Genomic DNA, 22255 nt, shown 5'->3' with positions numbered 1-22255 from the left:
ATATTAAGTAAAAGTGAGCCATAATTCTAACTATTCTAAAAGCTATGTTTAAATGTTAAATGGCTCGAGAAAGCTCTAAGAGATTTCATGCTAAGGTAAAGTGGTGATTGTCAGAGTCCTGACAAAGCTATAGAGGGCATAGAAGCCGCTGGATCACAGAAAACCAAGGTTGTGTTCTTGAGAATAGTGAAATGAGCAGAGCAGCCTGCACTGGCCAACCGGCCAGGAATTCTGACTCTCAAGAACCATTCGCAGCGTTTTATCTGATGGGTCATCATGGGGCACCATATTGGGAGGCTTGACTAATAACTTCTTACAAACAGTAATAAGGTAGTTGTCAAACACACTTTTAGGGTCTTGCCTTGGTCTGAAAAGGCAAGTGGGTCTTGCAGTTTGGTAGAGCCATTTGATCAGCCTAGCACTTAAAATTCCCCAGCAGATAAAAGGTGCGGAGCTGTGGGGAGGCCATCCCTCAGCAGCCAGCGTTCCTGAACATCTTCCTTTTCTGTGTCCTCAGTGACCCCACAACTATGGCCAAAAATGAGTCACTACCTCCCTCCCTGTTTGTGGCCTCTTACAGTTGAGTTAGGCTACTTCAGCACTGACGTGCACATTCCCAAAAAAAAGAGCCGCTTTTGCTCAGATACATAAGAGGCTTCGTCCTCCTCCCAAGCACCTTCATCTGGCACATTCTTAGAGTGACTCCAGGTCTCATGGCATGAATAATACTCTCAGCCCTAAGTTATGACTCTCAATACAACTGAAATGAGGCTCAACTAATTTGGAGTCGGGGAGGACAGCTGGGTGGGGCCAGCATCTACCTGTGTAAAACAGGGAGTTGAAAGACATTCTAGATGATCTCTAGTGCACATTTTGTACCAATTCTTTGAAATTCACTTGGTTTTTCAGATGAATCATTTCAAACAAACTCACCCAAATGGTCTTTGACTTTCAATCCTAAATTTAAAGAATTAGGCTTTTTTTTTTCCCCCTGCAAAGGCACATTACATGTAGTGTGCATATAACAGGTACAAAGTGTTTCCACTGCAAAGGCACATTACATGTAGTGTGCATATAACAGGTATGACAAGCTTATTAACATACTTCACTGACCATAAAATTCATCCTTTTACAATACACACATTAGTGACTTTTTAGTGTGTTCACAGAGTTGTTCTAGCATCATCACAAAGTCTAAAACATTTTCTTCAGCCTAAAAAGAAGCCCTATACCCATTAGTGGTCATTCCTCAATCCTCCAGCTCTGGCAGAAACAAATCTACTTTCTACCTCCAAATATATTTGCCTGTTGTAGACATTTCATAAAAACGGAATCTAGGGCTTGGTGGTGTAGCTCAGTGGTAAAACGCTTGCCTAGCACATGCAAGGTGCTGAGTTCTATCGCAGCACTGAAAAAAAAAAAAAAAGGAATCATACAATATGTGACCTTCTGTGTCTGGCTTCTTTCACTAACACTCTTTCAAGATTTATCCATGATGTAGCCTGAGTCAGTACTTCATTCATTTTTATGGCTGAATAAGATTAATTGTACAGATGTACCATAGTTTGCTTATTCAGATGTTAACTGCACATGAGCGATTGCACTGTTGCTCTGAACATTAGTGTGTATGTTTTTGTGGAGGCATATATTTTCAATCCTCTTGAAGTGGAATTGCTAGGTCATATAATAACTCTATATTTAACATTCTGAGGGACTGCCAAACTGTTTTTAAAGTGATAGCCTGGCTTTAAAATCCTATCACCAAGGTAGGAGGGTTCTCTCTGTCCACATCCTTGTCAACCCTTGTTATTATCTGTTCTATTTTAGCCATCCTTGTAGGTATGACATGGCAGTTCCCAGTCTGCAATTTCAAAAGCCCTTTTCCATGCAGCAGACAACTACACATAATAGCAGCAAATATTTTTTTAAACTGTATTTAAATCACCACCTGGGACATTTTTTATGTCATTAAAGGGAATTTTGAGGAGGAAATTTTCATTACACGCTACACGCAGCTGGGGTAATGCCCCCCCCCCCCCCGCCCCACCGTGCTCTCAGAGAGGCCAAGAGCTGGGCCAAGCCCCTCAAGGGAAGGATTTAAGAGCAGCCGGCTTCATCCCAACCAGGGCAGCATCTGATCATACATACTTGAAAACCATCCTCTTGATTTTTGCCTTCACTTCCTGTTGAGTTGAAAATGGATCCAAGGGGAATTCCAGGTGAGGAGTGGAACTGAACTGGAAGGCTCCCACTCTGACCTGCAGCGGGAGACAGGGGCCCAATTACAAATATTCCAGAGAGGAAACAAGGGACGAGAGAGGCCAGCAGCCTTGCCTCCTGGCCACTCAATGAATCCCAGAGCCAGAGCTCTCACCACTGTCCCTGAAAGAAGGCCCCAAGACCGGCTGGAGAGAGTGGTCAAATCTGACTGCGGTCCCCATTAATCTTCCTGACCCACGTCCCCCAACGCAGCGGGACACCCTGGCAACTTTCCTGGCTGAGCTGTGAGCAGCCCTAGGACAGAGCTCTGCTCACACTGGCCAAAGGCCTCCCGGGCCGACACTGCTGTCCAGTCCTGCTCCGTCCCATCTAGCCACAGAGGCACGACTGGTGAACGCCCACATTATTGTTGGGGAGAGTAAACTCTGCAGGGGATAAAGATGTGGCCCAAGGCAAAGGCCCACTTGCCCATGGCTAGCAAGGGTGGGAGCTAGGCCCCTGACCTTAGCTCTCTGGTCTTCCCTCTGGCTCCATTATTCTGCTTCTCAGCAGCCAACGCCTGCTGACCCAACCCAGGGGTCCGGGGAAGCTAACCCCGGCCCCCATCAAGGGTGGTGATGGCTACCACAGCGAGAGCCCACGTCTTTTGTCAGTCAGGCAGCCCCTCCAGACCTGCTCCTGCCAAGCTAGGCCAGAGTCAGAGGGGGGACAATCAGCCCCCAAAACCGAGATGAGCAACACAGGAGCTGAACTTCCTCTGCACTGAGAGAGTGACGGCACCGGTGAAGGCTCCGTGTGCCAATTGAGGCCACAGGAGAAAAACCAGAGAAGGGAAACAGTCGAGTCATCCGGTGTCCCTCACCATGAGGGCAATTTATTAATATTATTTGAAAATTAAAAATGCAAAGGGCTGTGGGGAATTTATCCTACAGATTCCCTTCCACATACATGAAACGACGATTATAGACTCACGGTACATTTGTATAGCGAATGCCCATCAATGGGGGTTGGCTAATTAGACTGTGGGAAACCCTTATGCTGGGAAGTTGGCTGTAAAAAAATAATATAAATCTCATATTTTTATTTTGACCTAAATTTGTATAGTCCTACAGTAAGTGTTGTTTCTAATTAGAGATGTAAAAGGAAATTTCATTTGTAATAGGGAAAAGCCCAATAAAAAAGGATATTCATAAAAAAAAAAGAGGTGGAAAGATTTCCAAGATGATGTGATGATAATAAGACAAGAGACAGAACACGGAGAGGACTAAGATACCCTTTGTGTAAAAGGGGGGAAATAAGGACACTATTCATAGTAGCTTGGATTTGCAGGAAGCGATTCTGGAAGGCTCAAGAAAACAGGCAGGGCACCTGGTAAATGGAAAACGTGTGGGCGGAAGACTTCGCTCTGAACATCTTTTTATTGAAACAGATGAATGGATTAGTTTTAAAAGGTAGGGGAAAAAAAAAACCTCCCTTGAGAACAACAGCTGGGCCTGTTTACTCTCCAACTTCAAAACAAAACATGCCGGAAAACAGCCTGAGTTAGTAGTTAAGGCATTTAATTTAATTGGTGGTTTGGGAGCAAAATAGCTGCCTTTTATCTTCAGTTTACTGTACTCAGAAGCGAACCCGCCCAGATTTCTCACCACACAACAGTTGTTCTGTCACCATTATACCATTAGAGCCAGGAAGTCAACTTCCTAGCTTTTAAGTGTTGAGAGGAAGACTTCAATCACCTGAAATCCACCCCAACAACACAGCGTTCATAAAAGGCCCTAATTTAAAGCTACTTGAGAAGCTCTTCCTAAAAACCTGAGAAAGCAAAATAAGGTGCGAATCAAATGCCTTGGACCTGGAGGCAAGAGGAGACACAAAAAGCCAAGAACGCAACCAAAACCTGAAGCCACAGAACACATGACTCCATCTTAAATCCCTTCCACAGCGTGAAGGTCTGTCCACGCACCTTGAAGGTCAAGTCACACGCTCACCCAGGTAGACACCAATTCTTTGACTTCCCAGGTCTTGCTACAAGAATATCTTTCCAAGTCCAGTCCAGATCTAACTCCCTAAACACTCACATTCTGTTTTCTTAAAAAAAAAAAAAAAAAAACAAAACAGAGTCATAGCCAGATGCAGTGGTCCATGCCCGAATCCTAGTGGCTCAGGAGGTCAAGGCAGGAGGATTAGAAGTTCGAGGACTTAGACTCCATTTTGAAATAAAAAATCAAAAGGGTTGCGGATGTAGCTCATTGGTAAAGTAACTCTGAGTTCAATCCCCAGAACCACAAACAAAACAAAACAGCCATTCTGGACTCCCATGTGAAAATGATAATCAGGGTCCCCCAAATATAAATGTTTCCTCTCACTATCCTGGCCATCTTGGGCTCTGTGTGTTTTGCCAATATGAAACCTAAAATCAACCCTAGAACTTCATGCCACTTTCTCAATGTGGTCTAGCAACACTGAGCTAGAGTGCTCCCCAAACTCAGGATCTGGTCCTATCATAAAGTATTTTTGTCATGGTTTTCTTACCCTTTCCCCATACCTTTCTCTCCAAACTGCCACAGCAGGCTGTCCATCTGCTGTGTGAAAGCAGGGTGTGAACTGAGTGTCACCATCCCATCCCAGCCCAGAGGCTACCCATGGGAGAGACAGATGGCCCATGGAGCTAATTCTGGGCTGAGAGTCAAGAGCCCCAGTTCCTCCACATTTAGCTCTCTTGAGATTGCTGTGTGACCCCAGCAAGTAACTTTGCCTCCCTGAACTTGTTTCTTTACCTGCAAAACATGCACCAATAATCCATACGGCTTTCCTCTCCCGGCTTTCCATTTTTTGGGGTCTCGAGGCCACTCGTGTCAGAACACACCACATCAATCCCAAAGTCAACAGCATGTTATCTTTATGTCACGTCTTCCAGGAAGAACTAGTGAAACTTCAGAGGGGATCATTTGCAAAGAAGCACCCTACCTGGGGTAGGATAGAGATTCAGCAGTCCTCTGCCTGGGCTGACTCCAGGTAGAACTTCCTGACTGCTCATTCCAGGGTAGAATGAAGTCTGCTATGGTGTCTGGCGATGACCCTGTGAGACTTCTCACACTCCCAAATGACAGGCCATTCCAGAGAAAATCTGGCCCTCATTAAAAGCCATGCTTGATCCTAAATTCTAGAGATTTTACTAAGATTAGCTCAGGAATGTCAGCCTGGAAAAATCACTTCCTCCCTCAACCTGTAGGTGACTATGGAATTCAAGTAATTACGGCTTCCCAGACCAAAATGTCCTTCTGAATTTCTATTTGAGTTTTGAGTAGGTTCACATGACTCAAAATCCAAAAAGTATAAAAACAAAAGTCTGTGGCTGGGTCTCCCCTCTGCTTATAACCCAACTGCTCAGTTCCCAGCCCCTCCCCAGCAGGATTCACTGCCCTTAGCCTGTTCCAAAGCCCTCGGTTCTTTAGGCACACACGAGCAAAGACAGAATGAATCATATTCTTTCATCTTCATTTTACATAAAAATGGTATCCTACACACCATTTGCACCCTTACTTTCTACCTTAATTTCTTCTGTGTCTTTCCATATGGGAGAGCTTCCTCACTCTTCCTGCGACTGCCTGGTGTTTCATTATGTGAATGCACCACAGTGGATTTATCTGTCCCCTATCAATGGACATTTGGATTGCTAGAATCTTTTACAAGTATCCATGAGTAACTGTACGAGCATTATTCTGCATGGGTGCAAGTGGCCATACAGTACCCCAGTGGAATTGCTAGGCCAAAGGTTCCAAGCCTTTGTCATTGTGATGAATGCTGTTGGATTGCCCCATGTAGGTCACACAGTTGACACTCCCCTCAGCAGTGCATGGGAACACCAGTTGCTTAAAGATGTGCTCATGCAGCATGCCACCAACCTTTGGAATTTTTCCTAATCCAGTAAACAAAAAGTGACGCATCAGTCAGAGATACGTTACAGCATTGAGTTTGGCTGGGCATCTTTTCACATGCCTAAGAGCCATTTGTGTTTTGTTTTCTCAAAATTCTGTTTATTGCCAATTTTTCTATTGAGTTGTTTAAAAAAAAAATGCCCCTTTTAGAGACAAGAGCCATGGCTACCACACTCTGCTGATGTTTAAGACCTATTACTTGAAGCCAGGAAGAACAAGAAATGAAAATAACTATCTGGACTAACTCACAGGACATCTTTCCAAGCCAATAGACAGGGTAGGAGCTGCTCCAGTGTCAAGACTCAGGTCTGCTCAGTGTGCCCTCCTTCTCATTGTTCTGCAAATACCACTTCTTTTTCTAGTGGGAAACAATCCACATGGTCCCCTCAAAACGTGGAAGAACAACTGACTCAGATTCAGACAGACTCTTCCATGACCACTGAGATTGGCCAAGGGATTACCATGTGACCTACACCTGTCCAATTGGAGCCCTCCTGGGGATTTTGCCCAACCTATAAGGAAAGAAGTCCACTTTCTTTTTTCCTGGGGCCACTAGCTTGAAGGATAACACAGAGCAACTCTGCTGTGGAAAACCTTCCTGGAAGGAGGTCAACCAAAGAAGTAAGAGTGAGGGGAAGGAGAGAGGGTGCTTCACAGCTCAACTGAGCCCTAGCCTCCACTGTGCTGGAGCCATAACTGGGATTGACCCTTTTGGTCTTCCCAGTTCCAAAATCCAGTAAATTGCCTCTTCTATTTAACCTGTTAGATGCCAAGTGTTCAATTCTGTTAATATTTCCATGAAATTGACACAGGTACCTTAAAATAGGTTGGAAAACATGATCTAGAGCTTATACACATTTTTACAGTAATATTATAATTAGAATATTAAATTACTATATTCTATATTATGCAATTACATATATCATATTAAGTTTTACAGGTGTGGGACAACGGGACAAAATGGGTTAAGTTTGGACTTCTGTCACTTACAACCAAAGACACCCTAATATGAAGATCAACAAGACTTATACTCACCCTCCCAGGGCTGATGTCCAGAGCGTCACATACGGTGATGGCAAAGTGCTTGGACCTTTCAAAGCTCCCTTTCCCGATGCTGTGAGAGCCATCCAACAGAAACAGGACGTCCATCGCAGCGGAGCACCACATCACTGGGGAGAGTGGGACAGACAGGAATAACTGAACTAGATTTTCCATATCACAAAGACTTTCATCAAGTCCCTGCTTGTGAACTCTAGTTTGAGCTCTGTGAGGAACAGCTTCTGGACCAGCCTTGGTCCCAGTCCTTGGTGCCACAGCCTAGACCAAAACACGATCAGGCACCCTGGTAGGTGAGGCCACGTTCCTCAAGAGTTCAAGTAGCAATAGTGACAGCTGTGGTTACGCCTCTCCTCTATGCCGGCTCTTCTTCTTCTTCTTTTTTTTTTTTTTAATATTTAGTTTTTAGTTATCGGCGGACACAACATCTTTGTTTGTATGTGGTGCTGAGGATCGAACCCGGGACGCACGCATGCCAGGCGAGCACGCTACCGCTTGAGCCACATCCCCAGCCCGCCGGCTCTTCTTGAGACACTTTAGAAACCTAATTCAGTTAATTCTCATGACTACCCTGAGACAGATGACTATTTTATATCTTTGAAAGTTTTATTGAGGAATCATTACCACAGTTCACAATTCATCCAGCTAAAGTGTACAATTCAACATACATACATACGTATTATATTCACAGATGCAGTCTATCATCACCAATCAACTTTAGAACATTTCCTATCGCCTCAAAAAGAAATCCTGTATCTTTTAGCTACCTGGCCCCCCCCTCCCAAATCCCCATCCCACCACTCTGCGGAGATCTGCTATTTTATTCTCACTGGTCAGATGAGGATAGCAGAGCACAGGACAAATCAGTAACTGTCCTAGGGCCAAAGGACCAGGAAGTGGTGGAGCCAGGATTAATCCTGGGCGGTCTGGCTCCCCTGACCTCACCAGAGGGTGCAAGGGAACCAGAGTCAGAGGAGCTCCACAAAGATGGCGCCCCCCAGAGGGCAGCGCTGGGGCTGCAGCAGAAGAGGGGTTTCACAAGAGAGGATAGGGGACAGGCAGGGCCCCTGGGTACATCCTGGTATGGCTTGAGCTCATGGAGGGATGCTGATAGAGTAGGAGGAGGAGGATCATGGAGGGACAGAAGAGTGGTTGGGTAGATGGTGGTCAAGTGACAGAGGCCTTGAGGTACAGACCAAGAAGTTCAGCAACATTCATTTACTGAGGTTGTTTTGGCTGTTGTTTTTGGTTTGGTTTTTAACCAAGCAGAGTGACCGTGGTCAGGCCCCTGTTTGGGGAAAATGACTCTGGTCACAGAGTGAAAGGAAGCCAGGAATGGGTGGCAACCCAGGAGGAACAGGGCTTCCCTGGGCCTGTCTCTGGGAGGTCTGGACGGGGGTTTGGGTGTATAACTGACTCACTTTTGCTGGCAGCTGCAATCTTCCCGATGGTCTCTCTGCTCACATGGACTTCTTGGAGAGGGAGCGAGGGCAATACTAGGAGAGAAGACACCAGGGGCCGTCATGTGGGGGAAGGACAGAGAGAGCCTTCACCTCCTCGTGGGACCAGGACAAACAGGTAACAGGGCAGGAAACAGATCGTCGGGAGGCCTGATGATACCTGCATTGCACAAGGTCCCACAGGGAAGGCTGGGCTGGCAGCTGTATGTGTGAGGCCCGGGTTCAGTCCCCAGCACAGGTACGTAATCACCACATAGAGAACATTAACAAAATGCCCCATTCCTATGAGGTATATTTGTATTTAGATTGGGGATTTGAAAAGTTTAAAATACCTGTAGAGGGGATAGGGAAGACCTGTGATTCTGAAGACCTCTGTCACTGGTTAGGTGTCCCACCTTTGTCCCCCATGGGTACAGCACCTTTCACTGTATCTAGGTACACCCTTGGAAGCCCCTAACCCACTGCCAGGCCCTCAGACAAAGCAGCTCCGCTCCATAAAAATTAACCTTGGAGTGAACAGAATTTATAGAAGCAGATTCACAGAAAAACACTATGAAAAATAGTCAGACAAGTGACAAAATGCTATAATTTGACAATTTTAAATGTGAGAACCTAAATAAAATTCTAAATTTAAATATTAGGAAGAAAATTTTCTGACTGTGATAATGTAAGCTGGCACAAGCCTTCTGAAAAAGTTTGGCTAAATGAATTAAGAATCATAAAAATGCTGACCCTTTGATTCTATAGTATATTGCAACTAGAAATTGATTAAAAGGGAAAACAATTTAGAGATGAGAAAAGGTGCATTAAGACCGTCCCCTTCAGTGTCATTTGTGCAAGAGAAAACAAAAATCCAAGCAGAGAAGTCAATGAACAAATGTTGACAATACTTGGTCAATACAATTAATATAAACAAGGGCTGAAAGTTTCTCGGTAAAAAGTTCATGGATGATTTCTTTTATTCTTTTTGATACACAGTCAAATAATAATTGTGGCAGATGAGCAATCAGTAATAATTTTTAAAATAAACCCTGGGACTGAGGGTGCAGCTCAGTAGTAAAGCACTTGCCTGGCATGCACAGGCCTGGGTTGAGTCCCCGGCACCAAAAATTTCAATAAATTCTAAAAATAAACTTTGAAGACAGAGAAATCATGCCAAGGAATCCCCAGGAAAGCCAAAGTTGAATGTCCTGAAGACACCAAGGGGCCACCTGGGGTGGGGAGGTGCAGGTATTTGGAAAAGGCTGTGCCACCACACATGTGCCACCACACAGAGACGTCCAGCGGCAGGAGTATCCAGGAAGCTGCTGGATGGATAGCAATGTCTGTGGGAAAGCACAGAGGACACAGGCCAGGTACAAGCCCAGGAGCAAGCCAGGGCAGGGGGCAGACGGGGCAGCACGAGGGTGACGAGGGAAGGAGGAGAGGGGAGGCAGTGGAGGGAGGAGAATCACACAACACAGGGCCCTGGGCTCACAGGGTTTGCAACTGCCAGGAAGGAGATCCAGGAGAGCGCCAGAAGAGCACGCTGGGTGGGGGTAGGGTGTGGGTGGAATACCAGCAACCAATGCCCTGCTCCACCTGTCTCCTCAACACCCCCGAACTGGTCCTACCTTCCCCAGCTCCTTTCCCCCTCTCTGGGCCTCAGTGCAAACTAAACCAGTCTGTAGTGTCCCCACCACACATTTGAACAGATAGTTCCTGCCCCCTGATGTGGCCTGCTGTCCCTATTCACGGAGACTAGGTCACCTAGGTCACTATGCTGAACCAGCAATGAACTTCACAGTTGAAAGCAGTGGGACATGAGATCTAAGACAGTCTGCACAGCTGCTCTGCTACCAGGACAGACACAGGACAAAGTACAGGGGAAGACTGTAGACAGACTTAAAGGGGTAACACCTTCCACAGAGGCAGGGGCAGTCCTTCAACACTCGGGCTTTCTGCCTCAGGGCACTCCCAAATCATGCAGGGCCGGCCAGAATACAGCCCCCTGTGGCCCATTCTGCAATGGTGGTTGTTCCCAGGGTCCCTTCAGGTACATTTTCCCTCCTCCATCCTTACAGCCTAGCCCAGCTCTCTACATGCAACATGCAAGCACTGAGGTTCCCAGACATGGGTCCAGGAATTATTGGCAAAGGGTGCAGTAGCTGAGGAATCCCCAGGATCCTGCAAATAACAGAAGAAATACAGTGTCCTTTTAAATGTCTTAGCAGGAGACTAGCCAACCATATCAGGACAGAAGGTCAGAGGAGCTCCATGAACAGAGGCCACTCACTAAAGATGTCACTCATCTAAATGGGTCCCTCTGCACCATGTGCTCAGGGGTTAAGGCAGGTGCCATTCATTGGGTGAGCCCATTGTGAGCCTGGGTGACATCTAATGCTCTCTGTGAAATAATCTAGGGACCCTGAAGAGTCTCCCCTGGAAGGGGGAGCTGCTTAATGCACAGACAGGCAGACTGAGCAGCCAGACTGGAGACTCCTACTTCTAGCCCCTTGGGTCTGCCCAGGTTCTAGAGGATAGGCCAGTAGAGATAGCAGCCAACTGAGAAGACAGAAAATACCTGTCACCAAAACACATCAGGGAGGACTGCAAAAGAAATGACACTCAGTGCTGTAGCCACCATGGTGGTATTATGGAAGAGCATCCTGGGCCAGTCTTGTGTTAGGTGTTGGAGATCAGAAGCTATGGGAGGTCTGACCTGAGCTGAGGGTCTAAGAGGAACTATGCAGGGCATTGAAGGATAGGTAGGAGTTTGCCAGGGTAGCAAATGTTTGGGTAAGGGGGTAACCCAGGCTGAGGGGGTAACCTCTATGAAGGGAGGGAGCAAAGGTGCCAGGCAGGACAGGAAGGAGAGTGGAGCTGCAGTACAAAGTGTGCAGGAGAAGGGGTGCCACAGGGGACCCGAGACAAGATGGTATTACACAGGACCTGTCAAGAGCAATGAAAAATCACTTAAAAGTCTTAGGTGGGGTTGATAAGGGTCCAGACATGATCCGATTTGCATTTTTTAAATGGCTGCTATGTGAAAAATGGTTTGGAGGAGGATCTAGGGAACCCAGCTGTCAAGTCAGGAGGCTACCTCAGTGGTCCAAGCCCAAGATGATGGGGCTTCGGCTAGGGAGGTGAACATAAAGTGGAGACATAAATGGATCTAAAAGTTAAAACCAACAGTGTCTGAAGCAAATCAGATGTCCAATGTCTTACCCCCTCCGCAAAAAAAAAAAAAAAAAAAAAAAAAAAAATCTTACCTCTGGAAAACAGGAAAATACAGATGGCTTCCAGCAACAAGAAAGAGGGCATGTTGACGTAACTACAGGGTCAGGAAAAGAAAAGCAGCATTAGTAATGAATCCTGTGAACAGTTCAAGTCATGCCATCGAAGGAGATGACAACTATTTAGCTTTTTGAGGCCGCAAATAGGACCCTGAAGGCCCCTCTTTGCCATCATACAGTCACCTGGAGAAGACACCGATTCCCAAAAAGCCACTTTACTCCAACAACTTGGACTTTCCGCAGCCATCTTTCTCAGAATACCACACCTGCCCCCAACCCACTCCGGCTCCTCTTACAGCCCCTGAGAGGGCTCTGCAGAGTTCAGAGTCCTGGTGCTCAGCCCGGCCGGCCACTTGTGCCTGGGTAAAATGACTCCCCTTTTAGGGGTCTGCATTTCTTCATGAGGAGTTAGAAGCTGACAAGTTGAAGATTTGAGCTCAATGACCTCATTTTCTGAAACCTAGCAAGTCACCCAAACTTTCCCTAGCTGAGACAGTTGAAGAAAGTCTGCATTTTCTACATTATATGGAAACAGTAATCTAGCTGAAGGGATAAAAGTTCTTTTTTTTTTTTTTTAATTTTTATGGTTGAAGAATTCTCCTAGTCTGGGTAATATTCAATGCCATGAGGCCTTAAGGGTGGTATAAAGAAAGTGAATTTTCGTAAGAAACAATAGACCAATAAGGTAACTGATTCCGTAAGAGCACACACCTGAGATTTACTTCTAATTTTAGCTGTGAGGTCATCTCAAGCTGCTCACAGAGCTCCCTCAACCTGCACTACACCCAGATGACTTCTCTCCTTGTCTGACATGCTCCGCCACTTCTGCTGGGGCATAATGTGAGTCCCCAGCTGCAAGAACAGCACACTTCTCAGATTTGACATTCAGAGGATTGACAGGGCAGGTTAAGAGCTGCCCTAAAAATCAAGATCACCCAGGAAATGTTGCTGCTTCTGATTTACAGGAAAGCCTAAAACAACCCAAGTCATGCTCATGAAGGTGCTGTTCTGGGCCTTTCTTGGAATTGCAGGGAATCTGAATATGCAGTGCATGTGGGCTGGGGGTGTTTTCAGGGGACGGCTCACCCTTGGGCTTCATTCCCCCCGCCCCCAGGGGAGCAGAGAAGGGGAATGACAGGTCACTGTATAATGGAAAAGGAGACTGAGCAAGGCGTACCCAGAGACAGATGAAAGAGGTGGTTGAGAATCCAAAGGAGAAGGGACCCAGGAGGTCACACAGTGAGGTCTCCAGCTCCCAAACCACATGCTTCCCTCTCACCACGGAGCCAGGTCAGCTCAGGGGAACTTGAACCTCCTCTTACCTCAGAGCTCCACCCACTACAGGGCAGATAGTGTGGCTTCTTCACTCAGGTAGGGGCCACACCTGCCCCATGGTGGCCGAGAGTCTGCAACACAAATCCTGAGTCCCTCGTTCTCACCCTGATGCCGTGACCCTGATAGAGGTTGTGGTTCCTCACTTGCAAAATGAGGGGGTTGGACCAGATGCTGCAAAGTGTCTTCTGGTTTTACAAATCCCATTCCCCCTCCACTGTGGGCCCGGATGGTGAGACCTTACTCCATCCACTCCTGGGATTTCACGTTACCTAAACAAATTACACCAGCTGCCCAGACTAGCTGGGTCTGTGTAAGACTAAGAGGTTCCAGTCTTAACCTAAGCAAAACCTGTATCCAATGTTGCAAGAGTGAGGACTCAGGCACTGTCTGGCCGCAATGGAAGGGACGCATGTAACCAGAAAGGCTGTGGGCCTGTCGTGGGGCTCACGTGCCTCCTGTCAGCTTCCAGCCCAGGTGCACACCAGCAAGGCAACTTGGGACTTTCTCCCAAGCACGAGTTTTCCCTCCTGCCACCAAGGAGTCAGGCAGCGGGATGAGGGGCAGTGGGAAAGAGTTTCTCAGAGCTGTCCTGGCCTTAGGTTAGGGGCAGTTTTCTGCCCTTACAGCTTCCAACCTTGGGCACATGCAGGAGAGTGAGGCTCAGACCTGCAGATAATTTATAAGAACGAGGGTTAAGGCACCACCTTCCCCGCTTTCTTCCAGGATAAAGAGGACCGGAGCAGAGGAGGTCCCTGCTGCATGGTGAGGCGCCCAGGGAGCAGGCCCACGCCCTCCATGCCATGACACAAGCCCGGGTGACTTCATCTCACCCTATCAAGTGCCTCTGCTTGCCCAGTCGGATGTTTTTTGAGTCTCCCAAGTTATTGCTCATTAAAACAGTAGCTTGTTGATGTTGGCAATCTTCGAATGAATGCCGCAGGTCAAATGCCCCCTTGCAAATATCGAGATCAGACGGCACTGGCCTGGCAGCTCTCTTTTGTCCCCTCTAACACAACCCCTATGGTCATGTACTAAAGCTGCCCCATGATGCACTTGTTTTGACTGTCAGGTGGCAAATGCTGAAGAGTAAGGATTGTATCATAGTCTGTGCTGAAGCCTGGTGACCCGTAGGTGCCTGGTGCACAGAAGGTGAGGCACAGACTTGCTGGGTCCACAAAGCACTGCAAGGTCCACCGTCGAGGGCCTGAGGGCACTTGCAGGTGCATCTTCATGCTCAGTGCATTTATGTTTTGTGGGAGTGGGGTGTTGGAGTTTGAGCACAGGGCCACTTTACCACCAAGTTACACCCCCAGTCAGTCTATTTTATTTTTTGAGACAGAGTCTCACTAAGTTGCTGAGGCTGGCCTTAACTTTGTGATCCTCCCACCTCAGCCTCCAGAGTCACTGGGATAACAGGCATGTGCCCCATCTTTTTAATAATAAGAAAGAAACAAATGCTATTTCAATGTGAGCTCTCTTTGACTCTTCCCATCCAATCAACTCTTTTTGCTGTTTGTTTTTTTGAGAGAGGATTTCACTATGTTGCCCAGGCTGGCCTTGAACTCCTGGGCTCAAGTGGTCCTCCTGCTTCAGCCTCCCAAGTAGCTGGGACCATACCCGTCCTAGAAAAAATTTTTTAAACAAGGATGTATTCCACAGCAAAAATCAACCATGACCACCATCTAGTGAGCACTTACTGCATGCCTGCCAGCAAGTTCTATAAGTCCATACACTTTCTCCTAACCAGCCAACGAGGGTATATTATTCCTATTTTACAGATGAGAAAATTGAGGTCTAGAGAAGTTTTTTTTGTCCCATGTGACAGTTAATCAGTGGATCAGATTCCAAGCTGGACTCCCAGTGGTCTGTTCAATCCATCACCTTCCACCTTACAGAATCTGAGGAAAGACTCTCTTGAATATTCAAAGAAGGAGAATTGTTGGAGAAAAGGGGCAAGAGAGGACACTGTGGCAGAAGTGTAGGCTCCAGATAAAAGGCTATGGGCAGCAATGGGGAACAGAAGTAGACATCTGCCACCCTGAATCCTGCCCTCTGGCGGTTTTCCACCAGCTAATACCTGCCAGCAACTTCCACAACGGGCAGGAGCAGGCGCTTTCCAGGGTGGCCCTCCACATTCTTGTGCAAAGTCGAGGAGAGTGATCTTCATGCCAGGGACAGGAACAGACCTTGGTTCCCAGGTACACGGTGTCAAGCCTTTTCCATTACAAGGCACCTTGTTCGTCACCTACGTTCCTTTCTGTTCCATTACTCATGCTGACCCCTCATGTTACCCACCCCCCGTGGCCAGGCTTTCACAGATGGAGTTAGGAGTGCCTCGCTCCTGATCTTCTCATCAGATAGTTGCTGTGGGGCCCTGGTTCCACACAGGCCCCCGGCAGCATCTGGAACAGTGGAGGAGTGAAGTTTGCTGCAGGATGCCCCCCAACATACGCACACCCGCTCCACCTCGTCCTAGACAGGGATCACATCCCCCATGCTGCAGCAAGAAGCAAAGGCCCAAACAAGGCTGCTTTTAAAAGAAGGGTTGGATCTGTGATAGCTGAAGGCAGCAGCGTCCAGGACAATGTCCACTTTCTCTTCAATGATAGGCAACCGGGTGAGCGTAGGATGAAAAAAAAAAAAAAAAGCCATTTCCGTTCCCTTGGAAAATGCAACTATATATTAGATTAGCCCTTGGCAGCCTTCTCCAAATCAGGATGGAAATCTGAGCCCTTTACAAGAGCAGTCCACACCTGAACAGGAAGACTAAAATTGGAGGCAAGAGTCTCCAGCCAAGAAGTCCTTTCTGACTTTTGCTATAACAATCATCTTCCTTTTCCATTGGTAGAATATTTGACTCAGACTCTGAAAACACACTTCTGGTTTGACATGACAGGGACAGTGTTTTTTGTGTGGTTTTTGCTGTTGTTGTTTTTGGAGACAGGGTCTCACTACATTGCCCAGGATGACCTGACTACAGGCATGCACCACCATGCCCAGTTAGAGCATTTTAAAAGCTACCCAGGAAGTGTCACAGTCTCCCTAAAAGAATCAGCAAGTTTCCAGAACACAACATACTGTCAACCAAAAGCCAGCACCAAGGGGTGAACGTTGTGCCATTTTGGATTCCTTGGGTATCAATCCAGGGCCTCTCACTTTCCTCTCACTGCTAAGTGACAGTTTTAGACAACAGATCTTCATGTTTGTTTGGCTGATATTTGAAATGCTTTACGTTGCTGAGGACCCAAATTCCCTGTAGTGGAACTCTGGAGAATTCTGAGTTGTGGGGGAATACACACACAGGACTGGAAGTACCGAAAGAGAATTCCAGCCCAGCTCTTTCTAGCAGCTGGGTGACTCCGCAAGCAACAACCTCCCCTGCCTCAGTTTCCATCTGTCGGATGGGGAGAATCTGGGTTTCACAGACTCGTTGTAAAGGACCCAGTGAGGCAGTGTGGGAAAGTCCTTGCTAAATGGTAGACGCTCCTTTTCTAAATCAATGTCAAAAGGTTATTACATTTAACATGTTCACTGAACAAAATCCTTAACCCTGTAAGGTAGATGTTATCGTCTCCATTTTTATAGAAGAGGAAAACAATCTTGGAGAAGGTGGGGCTCAAGGCCACAGACCTAGCAAACCACATACTTGGAGTCCAGCCCAGATCTCAGCCTTGAGAAGGGCGCAGTACCTTGGTGGAGTGGAAGGAGCAGCGCTCAGACATCATAACTGCACATGAACTTTTCTGGTTAATTCCTTCACTTCAGTCTCTCAATTTCCTTCTGTACAATGCAGTGACACCACCCACTTCTTTACCTGAAAAGGTTGTTGCCAGAATTCCATGACACCCCAAACTAAAGGCCCCTGGGACAAGAACTAGGTTACCTAATTTGAACTCTCAGAAATCCAGGTCAAGAGCAGGGCTTGGCATGCTTATGGCAGCACAATTCACAATAGCCAAACTAGGGAACCAGCCAAGGTGGCCATTGCTGGATGAAGGGATAAAGCAAATGTGGCATGTATACACAATGAAGTCTTATGCAGCTGTAAAGAAGAATGAAATTATGTCATATGCAGGAAAATGGATGGAACTTGACAACATTATGTTAAGCAAAATAAGCCCAACTCAGGTCAAAGGTCCTGTGTTGTCTCATGTGGAAGCTAGAGAGGAAATAGGGAAAGAAGGGTGGGGCAGAGGGTGTCTCATGGAAATCAAAGGGAGATCAGTAGAGAAAAGGGATCTTGGGGAGGGAAAGGGGAACTATTGGGAAATAATATTGTTATATTGTGTGCATGTACAAATATGTAACAATAAACCCCACCACTGTGTACTACTGTAATGCATCAATTTAAAAAATGTGAAAAACAAAACAAAAATAATAAGTCAGAGAACACGGCTTAGGACAGGAAGCAGAAGATCAGTGATAATAATCACACCCAGGGAAAGTCGGCAGATAATTCTGTGGTAGAAGAGGAAAAGCAGAGACCAGAGCTGCTTAGCGGATGAAGGCAAAGGGAGGGGAGAGACTTCAAGCATTTTTAGCTGTCCCAAGGGGCTGCTTTGGGCCATGCTGAAACAGGAGGTTGCAGGGAAAGAACATGCAGAGCCTCCAATAGCCTTGTAGATGATGGGAGGGATTTTTTAAAAAATAGCCTTGATTGGAGAAAATTAAAATTAGCAATTGTATTATAGACCCCCCCCATTAAAATGATTTTAATGATTTTAATTTTTAAATCCACTGATGTGTGAAATGCAAATATTTGATGATCACTGTTCTAAATGCCTCATAGTATTGCTGACAGAATTGATACAATTATAAGAAACTTCATTTATCCATTGAAAATTATTGAGCATCCACCCAGTGCCCAGCACACTTCCAGGTACTGGGGTGCAATGAAAATACTTCGTAACTGCAAGACGCACACGAGGCAGGGGCATTATTAACCAAAGGTACTTTCACCAGGAGCTTATCCCCAGTGTCACCACTGCCAATTAATGATTGTGGACAGGCATGGTGGCACACGCCTGTAATCTCAGTGGCTCAAGAGCCTGAAGATGGAGGATCATGAGTTCAAAGCCAGCCTCAGCAACTTAGCAAGGACCAAAGCAACTCGGGAAAAGAAAAGAAGGGAGAAAAGAAGAGAGAAGAGAAGAGAGAAAAGAGAAGAAAAGAGGAGAATAAAAGAAAAGGCTGGGGGTGTGGCTCAGTGGCTAAGCACCCCTGGGTTCAATCCCTATATAAAAAGCCCTGGCATTTGATCCCCAGCACTGAGTTTCCCCTCCTCCCCCCACCAAAAAAAAAAAAAAAAAAAACCAAAAACCAAAAAAGCCAGAAGTAGAAATTTGAGCACAAATGTGTATCACTAGGTGAAAGAAAACAATCTGAAAAACATAAGGTATGATTCCAGCTGTATGACATTCTGGAAAAAGAAAAACTATGGAGATAATAAAAAGCTCAGTTATTGCTGTGGCTCGGGGAGGAGAGATGAGTAGGCAAATGATGTCTGAGGCAGTGAAAAACTTCTGTATGATATCATGGTGAACACGTGTCACTGTACATGTCAAATCCATAGGATGTGCAACGCCAAGAATAAATGCTAAACTATGGACTTTGAGTGATAATGATGTGTCACACTGTATTATAAAATATGTACCAGTCTGGTGAGGGATGTGTATAAGGGGGACAGGAGATAATGGGAACGGTCTTATGCTTAATTTTGATATGAACCTAAAATTGGGTATCGAGTTTCCTTATCCATAAAAATGGGCCTCTGACTGCGATGCATGCCAAGGGTCCCCAGTCTCCTTAAGGGAGGGATGGTGGGCCAAAAACAAGCTTTAATCAAAAATACCTTGCTGATAGTTTTTAGACACAGGATGATGAAGGAAGTCACACTCCTCTGTCCCCAGGGTTTGCCTGGGAAGCTAGTCTGTGAAATTCTTATACTCCCAGGAGGTGTCTCTGAGCTGGATGTTGACAGAGGAAGTCACAGAAGAGAGTGGCTTCAGGTTGCTGAAAGGAAGGGACACTCCTGGGGTCTTTGCCAAATACAGTGATACCTCTGAGTTTTCTTCTGATGTGTCTCTTGCCCTTTTTCAATTTACCTTTCTTAATAATGTCACACTGGGAGCAAAACAGACCTTGAATTTTTAGGCCTTAATCTATAAAACACCTGGAGGTCCTACAGTTGGTCTGTTTAATTCGTCAACAGAACAATAATTCCAAAACATAAAAACGGATTTTATTTCAAGCCAACCTTAACAACATCTATAGAACACAAACTCAAGTTATCAACAAGGCCCAGGTCATCTGTAGGGAGCTGTAAAGGGGTGGGGAAAAACATCCACATGATGCTGTTTTCAATAAGGCAGGGAAGTTTCCTCAGGATTCAGGTGCCATCTCACCCCCCAGGGTTGAGATTTAATAGAGGCCAGAGGCTGGTCCAGTTTAGCCTTCATTCATTCATTCATCCAGGGTCACACAAATGCGGGTCAACACAGAGGCTGATGACTCTTGACTGTCAAAGCAGTCCCAAACCACCCAATACCACTCCGACTTTCCAGCCTACACCACTGTGTCTTTCCAAAGTCTACAATCAGTGAAATTCAAACAACCTGGTAGATCTCAAGTACAAATGTGGTCTCTCTGGAGAAACCAGTTCACAAATTAAAGGTGTTTATTATTTGAAAAATCCAGGTTTAAATTATTCAGATCTCCAAGACATCCAGCATTCCAACATGTTGCTTACTGTCCACATTCAAAGGCTCCTCTTGCCACAATCAAAGGCAGCGAGGTGCCCTTTCCTCTTCTGCCTGGTGCCCACAATGTTCTTCAAGTTTCCACGGTGCAGTTTTGAGGCCCTCCCATTTTCTGTCTCACAAGACAGGTGTGGCCAAGAGCCAGCCCAGAGAAGCACACAAAGCAAGACTGAGCCAGAGAAGGGAAGGGAGTAGGAGTCAGGGTGTAGGGTGTTGGGGTGTGTGTGTCGGTGGTGGGGGAGCTGGTGAAGGAGATAAGTTTCTTCCCAGGCGTGTGTGTGTGTGTGTGTGTGTGTGTGTGTACATGAAGGGGCGTGAACGCGTGGGCACGGCGGCATGGAAGTGGGGGGACCGAAGACAAATTTCTCCCCTCCTGTAAAGTCAAATTCCCTGTACTTCCCAAGGCCCAAGGCGAGTCTCTCGGGCAGGAGGCCCCTCTCAGGTTCTGCTTGCAGACTTTTCTGGGGTCACTACGCTCCAGGGAAAACCGCACAAAGTCACCAGAACACCTGTATATATTCTGTAATGGGGGGAGGGCATGTTCCCAAGGCCTTCTTGCAAAAGGCGAGTCCCCTCTGCAGCCACTAGTGAAGGGAGCGCCGCGACCGTGCCAGGCAGCTCGGGTTTCACACGACACTCTCCTCCCCCCAGACACCGAGCCCCTACACTTACCTGCGTACCGCGCCCCTCGGCTCGGCGCGCGTGTCCCTGCCCACGACCTCCGCAGCTGGCCCTGGGAGACCGCGAGGAACACGAGGCAGGCGCGCGCCAGGTGCGCTCCTGCCCGGGACGCCGACTTCCCGGCAAGGCCGCGCTCAGGTGGGCGCAGACAAAGCCGAACAAAGCCCGCAACGCCCGCGCGGGCCGGCGCAGCCTCCGCGCTCCTGGTCGGGGCAGCTGGGTCGCACCGGGACCCCCTCACAGGGACGCCAACCGTCGGCCGCAGCCCTGCCAGGCTGCTAGCGGGGCTCTCGGGCAGCGGCAGCGCGGAGCCAACTCGGGCGGTGACTCACCGGGCGGAGCGCGGCGAGGAGCGCACGCCACCCAGGCCCCTCTGCTGACAGGCATGGGCTTGGCTCGGGCCAGGGGGCGCTGCGGACCCACGAAGGGACGCCCTTGGGGGGCGGCAGCCACGTGGGACACCTGTTGGTCTGTCCCTGGAGAGGCGGGGAGGGCTGCGCAGCGGGACCCAGCTAAGTTGGCGGCTCTCCCCTAAGTAAGGGTGGTGCGTCGGGAGCTTCTGGGATACGCGCTGGCCTCGCCCCTCGCGTTTTTTTAACCAGGTGTTGGCCCAGGTAGGCAAATGAGCAAAGTGCGTACTTCTGTGCGGGCCTCCAGCCTCGTTTCTGTAAGGCAATTGCCTCTTGTTAACTTGCCTGCCCCACTATTGCAGTTGGGTGATAATTAGTCCACCTTTTGGCCAGCATCCTTGTTTAAGTCTAAAGGGTGCCTGATTTTACAAAATTAACCACCATCGAACAAAACAGCACAATGCCCGGCAGATGCTTTGTATAAAGTAAGCTTTAATGAATGTTGGCTATTATTGTATAATCTATAATTTTAATACTTCATCAAAAAAGTGTCCTTGCATAATGCATACTCGTTGCAAAAAAAAAAATCAGTAAGCAAATTTATAAAACCACCGAGAATTCTACTGCAGACTGAGATCATCTGTTAACATTATAGTGCTCTTCTAATGTTATTCTACCTATATAAAATCTGCTTATTCATTCCTTACTGTACCATACTATACATTATATTTCCCACTTCCTTTTTTGAACATCTTTTTAGACACTACATGATGTTCTAAATGTACTACATCAGGTTTTTTAAGACAGAGACAGGGTCTTGCTAAATTACTCAGGCTGGCCTTGAACTTGAGATCCTGCCTCAGCCTCCTGAATGGCTGGGATTATTGGTGTATGCCACCTTGCTCAGCCCATCTACTATTGTTGAACTCTCAACTTTCAATTTTAATCATGTAATTAGATATCTTTGTGCTTTAGCCCACTTACTTCCTTGGAATAAACTGCAAAAAAGTAAACTTCTAGGCAACAGGGTATATGCAATTTGGGAAATTATATGCATCTTATCAAATTGCCTTCTAGGAAGTTGACTTGCTTCCACTTTTCCAAGGCCTCCCCCATTATTCATTCCTGTGTCAATCAGGCGAATAGCAATTTTCTTATTTTTACACATTTCCTTTTTAAAAA

At 46.9% G+C, this 22255-nt stretch overlaps 1 protein-coding gene across 2 annotated transcripts in view; it reads right to left on the bottom strand.

Annotated features, from left to right (window-relative positions):
* The window catches only part of Vwa2 (von Willebrand factor A domain containing 2), a 37952-nt gene extending 17078 nt beyond the window's left edge, over nucleotides 1-20874 (bottom strand). For both annotated transcript variants that reach the window (XM_046449935.2, XM_046449936.2), the window contains exons 1-5: nucleotides 20715-20874; nucleotides 11926-11987; nucleotides 8636-8710; nucleotides 7194-7327; nucleotides 2149-2258 (exon numbers count right to left, since the gene is read on the bottom strand). In XM_046449935.2, coding sequence (XP_046305891.1) covers nucleotides 2149-2258; nucleotides 7194-7327; nucleotides 8636-8710; nucleotides 11926-11977 — 371 coding nt within the window. In that variant the 5' untranslated portion in view covers nucleotides 11978-11987; nucleotides 20715-20874. The remainder of the gene's footprint in view (nucleotides 1-2148; nucleotides 2259-7193; nucleotides 7328-8635; nucleotides 8711-11925; nucleotides 11988-20714) is intronic.
* Between the last annotated feature and the right edge of the window lie 1381 nt (nucleotides 20875-22255).

Source organism: Marmota monax, unplaced genomic scaffold (assembly GCF_021218885.2).
Source record: "Marmota monax isolate L192 unplaced genomic scaffold, Marmota_monax_Labrador192_F-V1.1 WCK01_AAM20220418_F8-fsc00004, whole genome shotgun sequence".
Classification (NCBI taxonomy): Eukaryota; Metazoa; Chordata; class Mammalia; order Rodentia; family Sciuridae; genus Marmota; species Marmota monax.
This window is presented reverse-complemented; position numbering and strand designations above follow the sequence as displayed.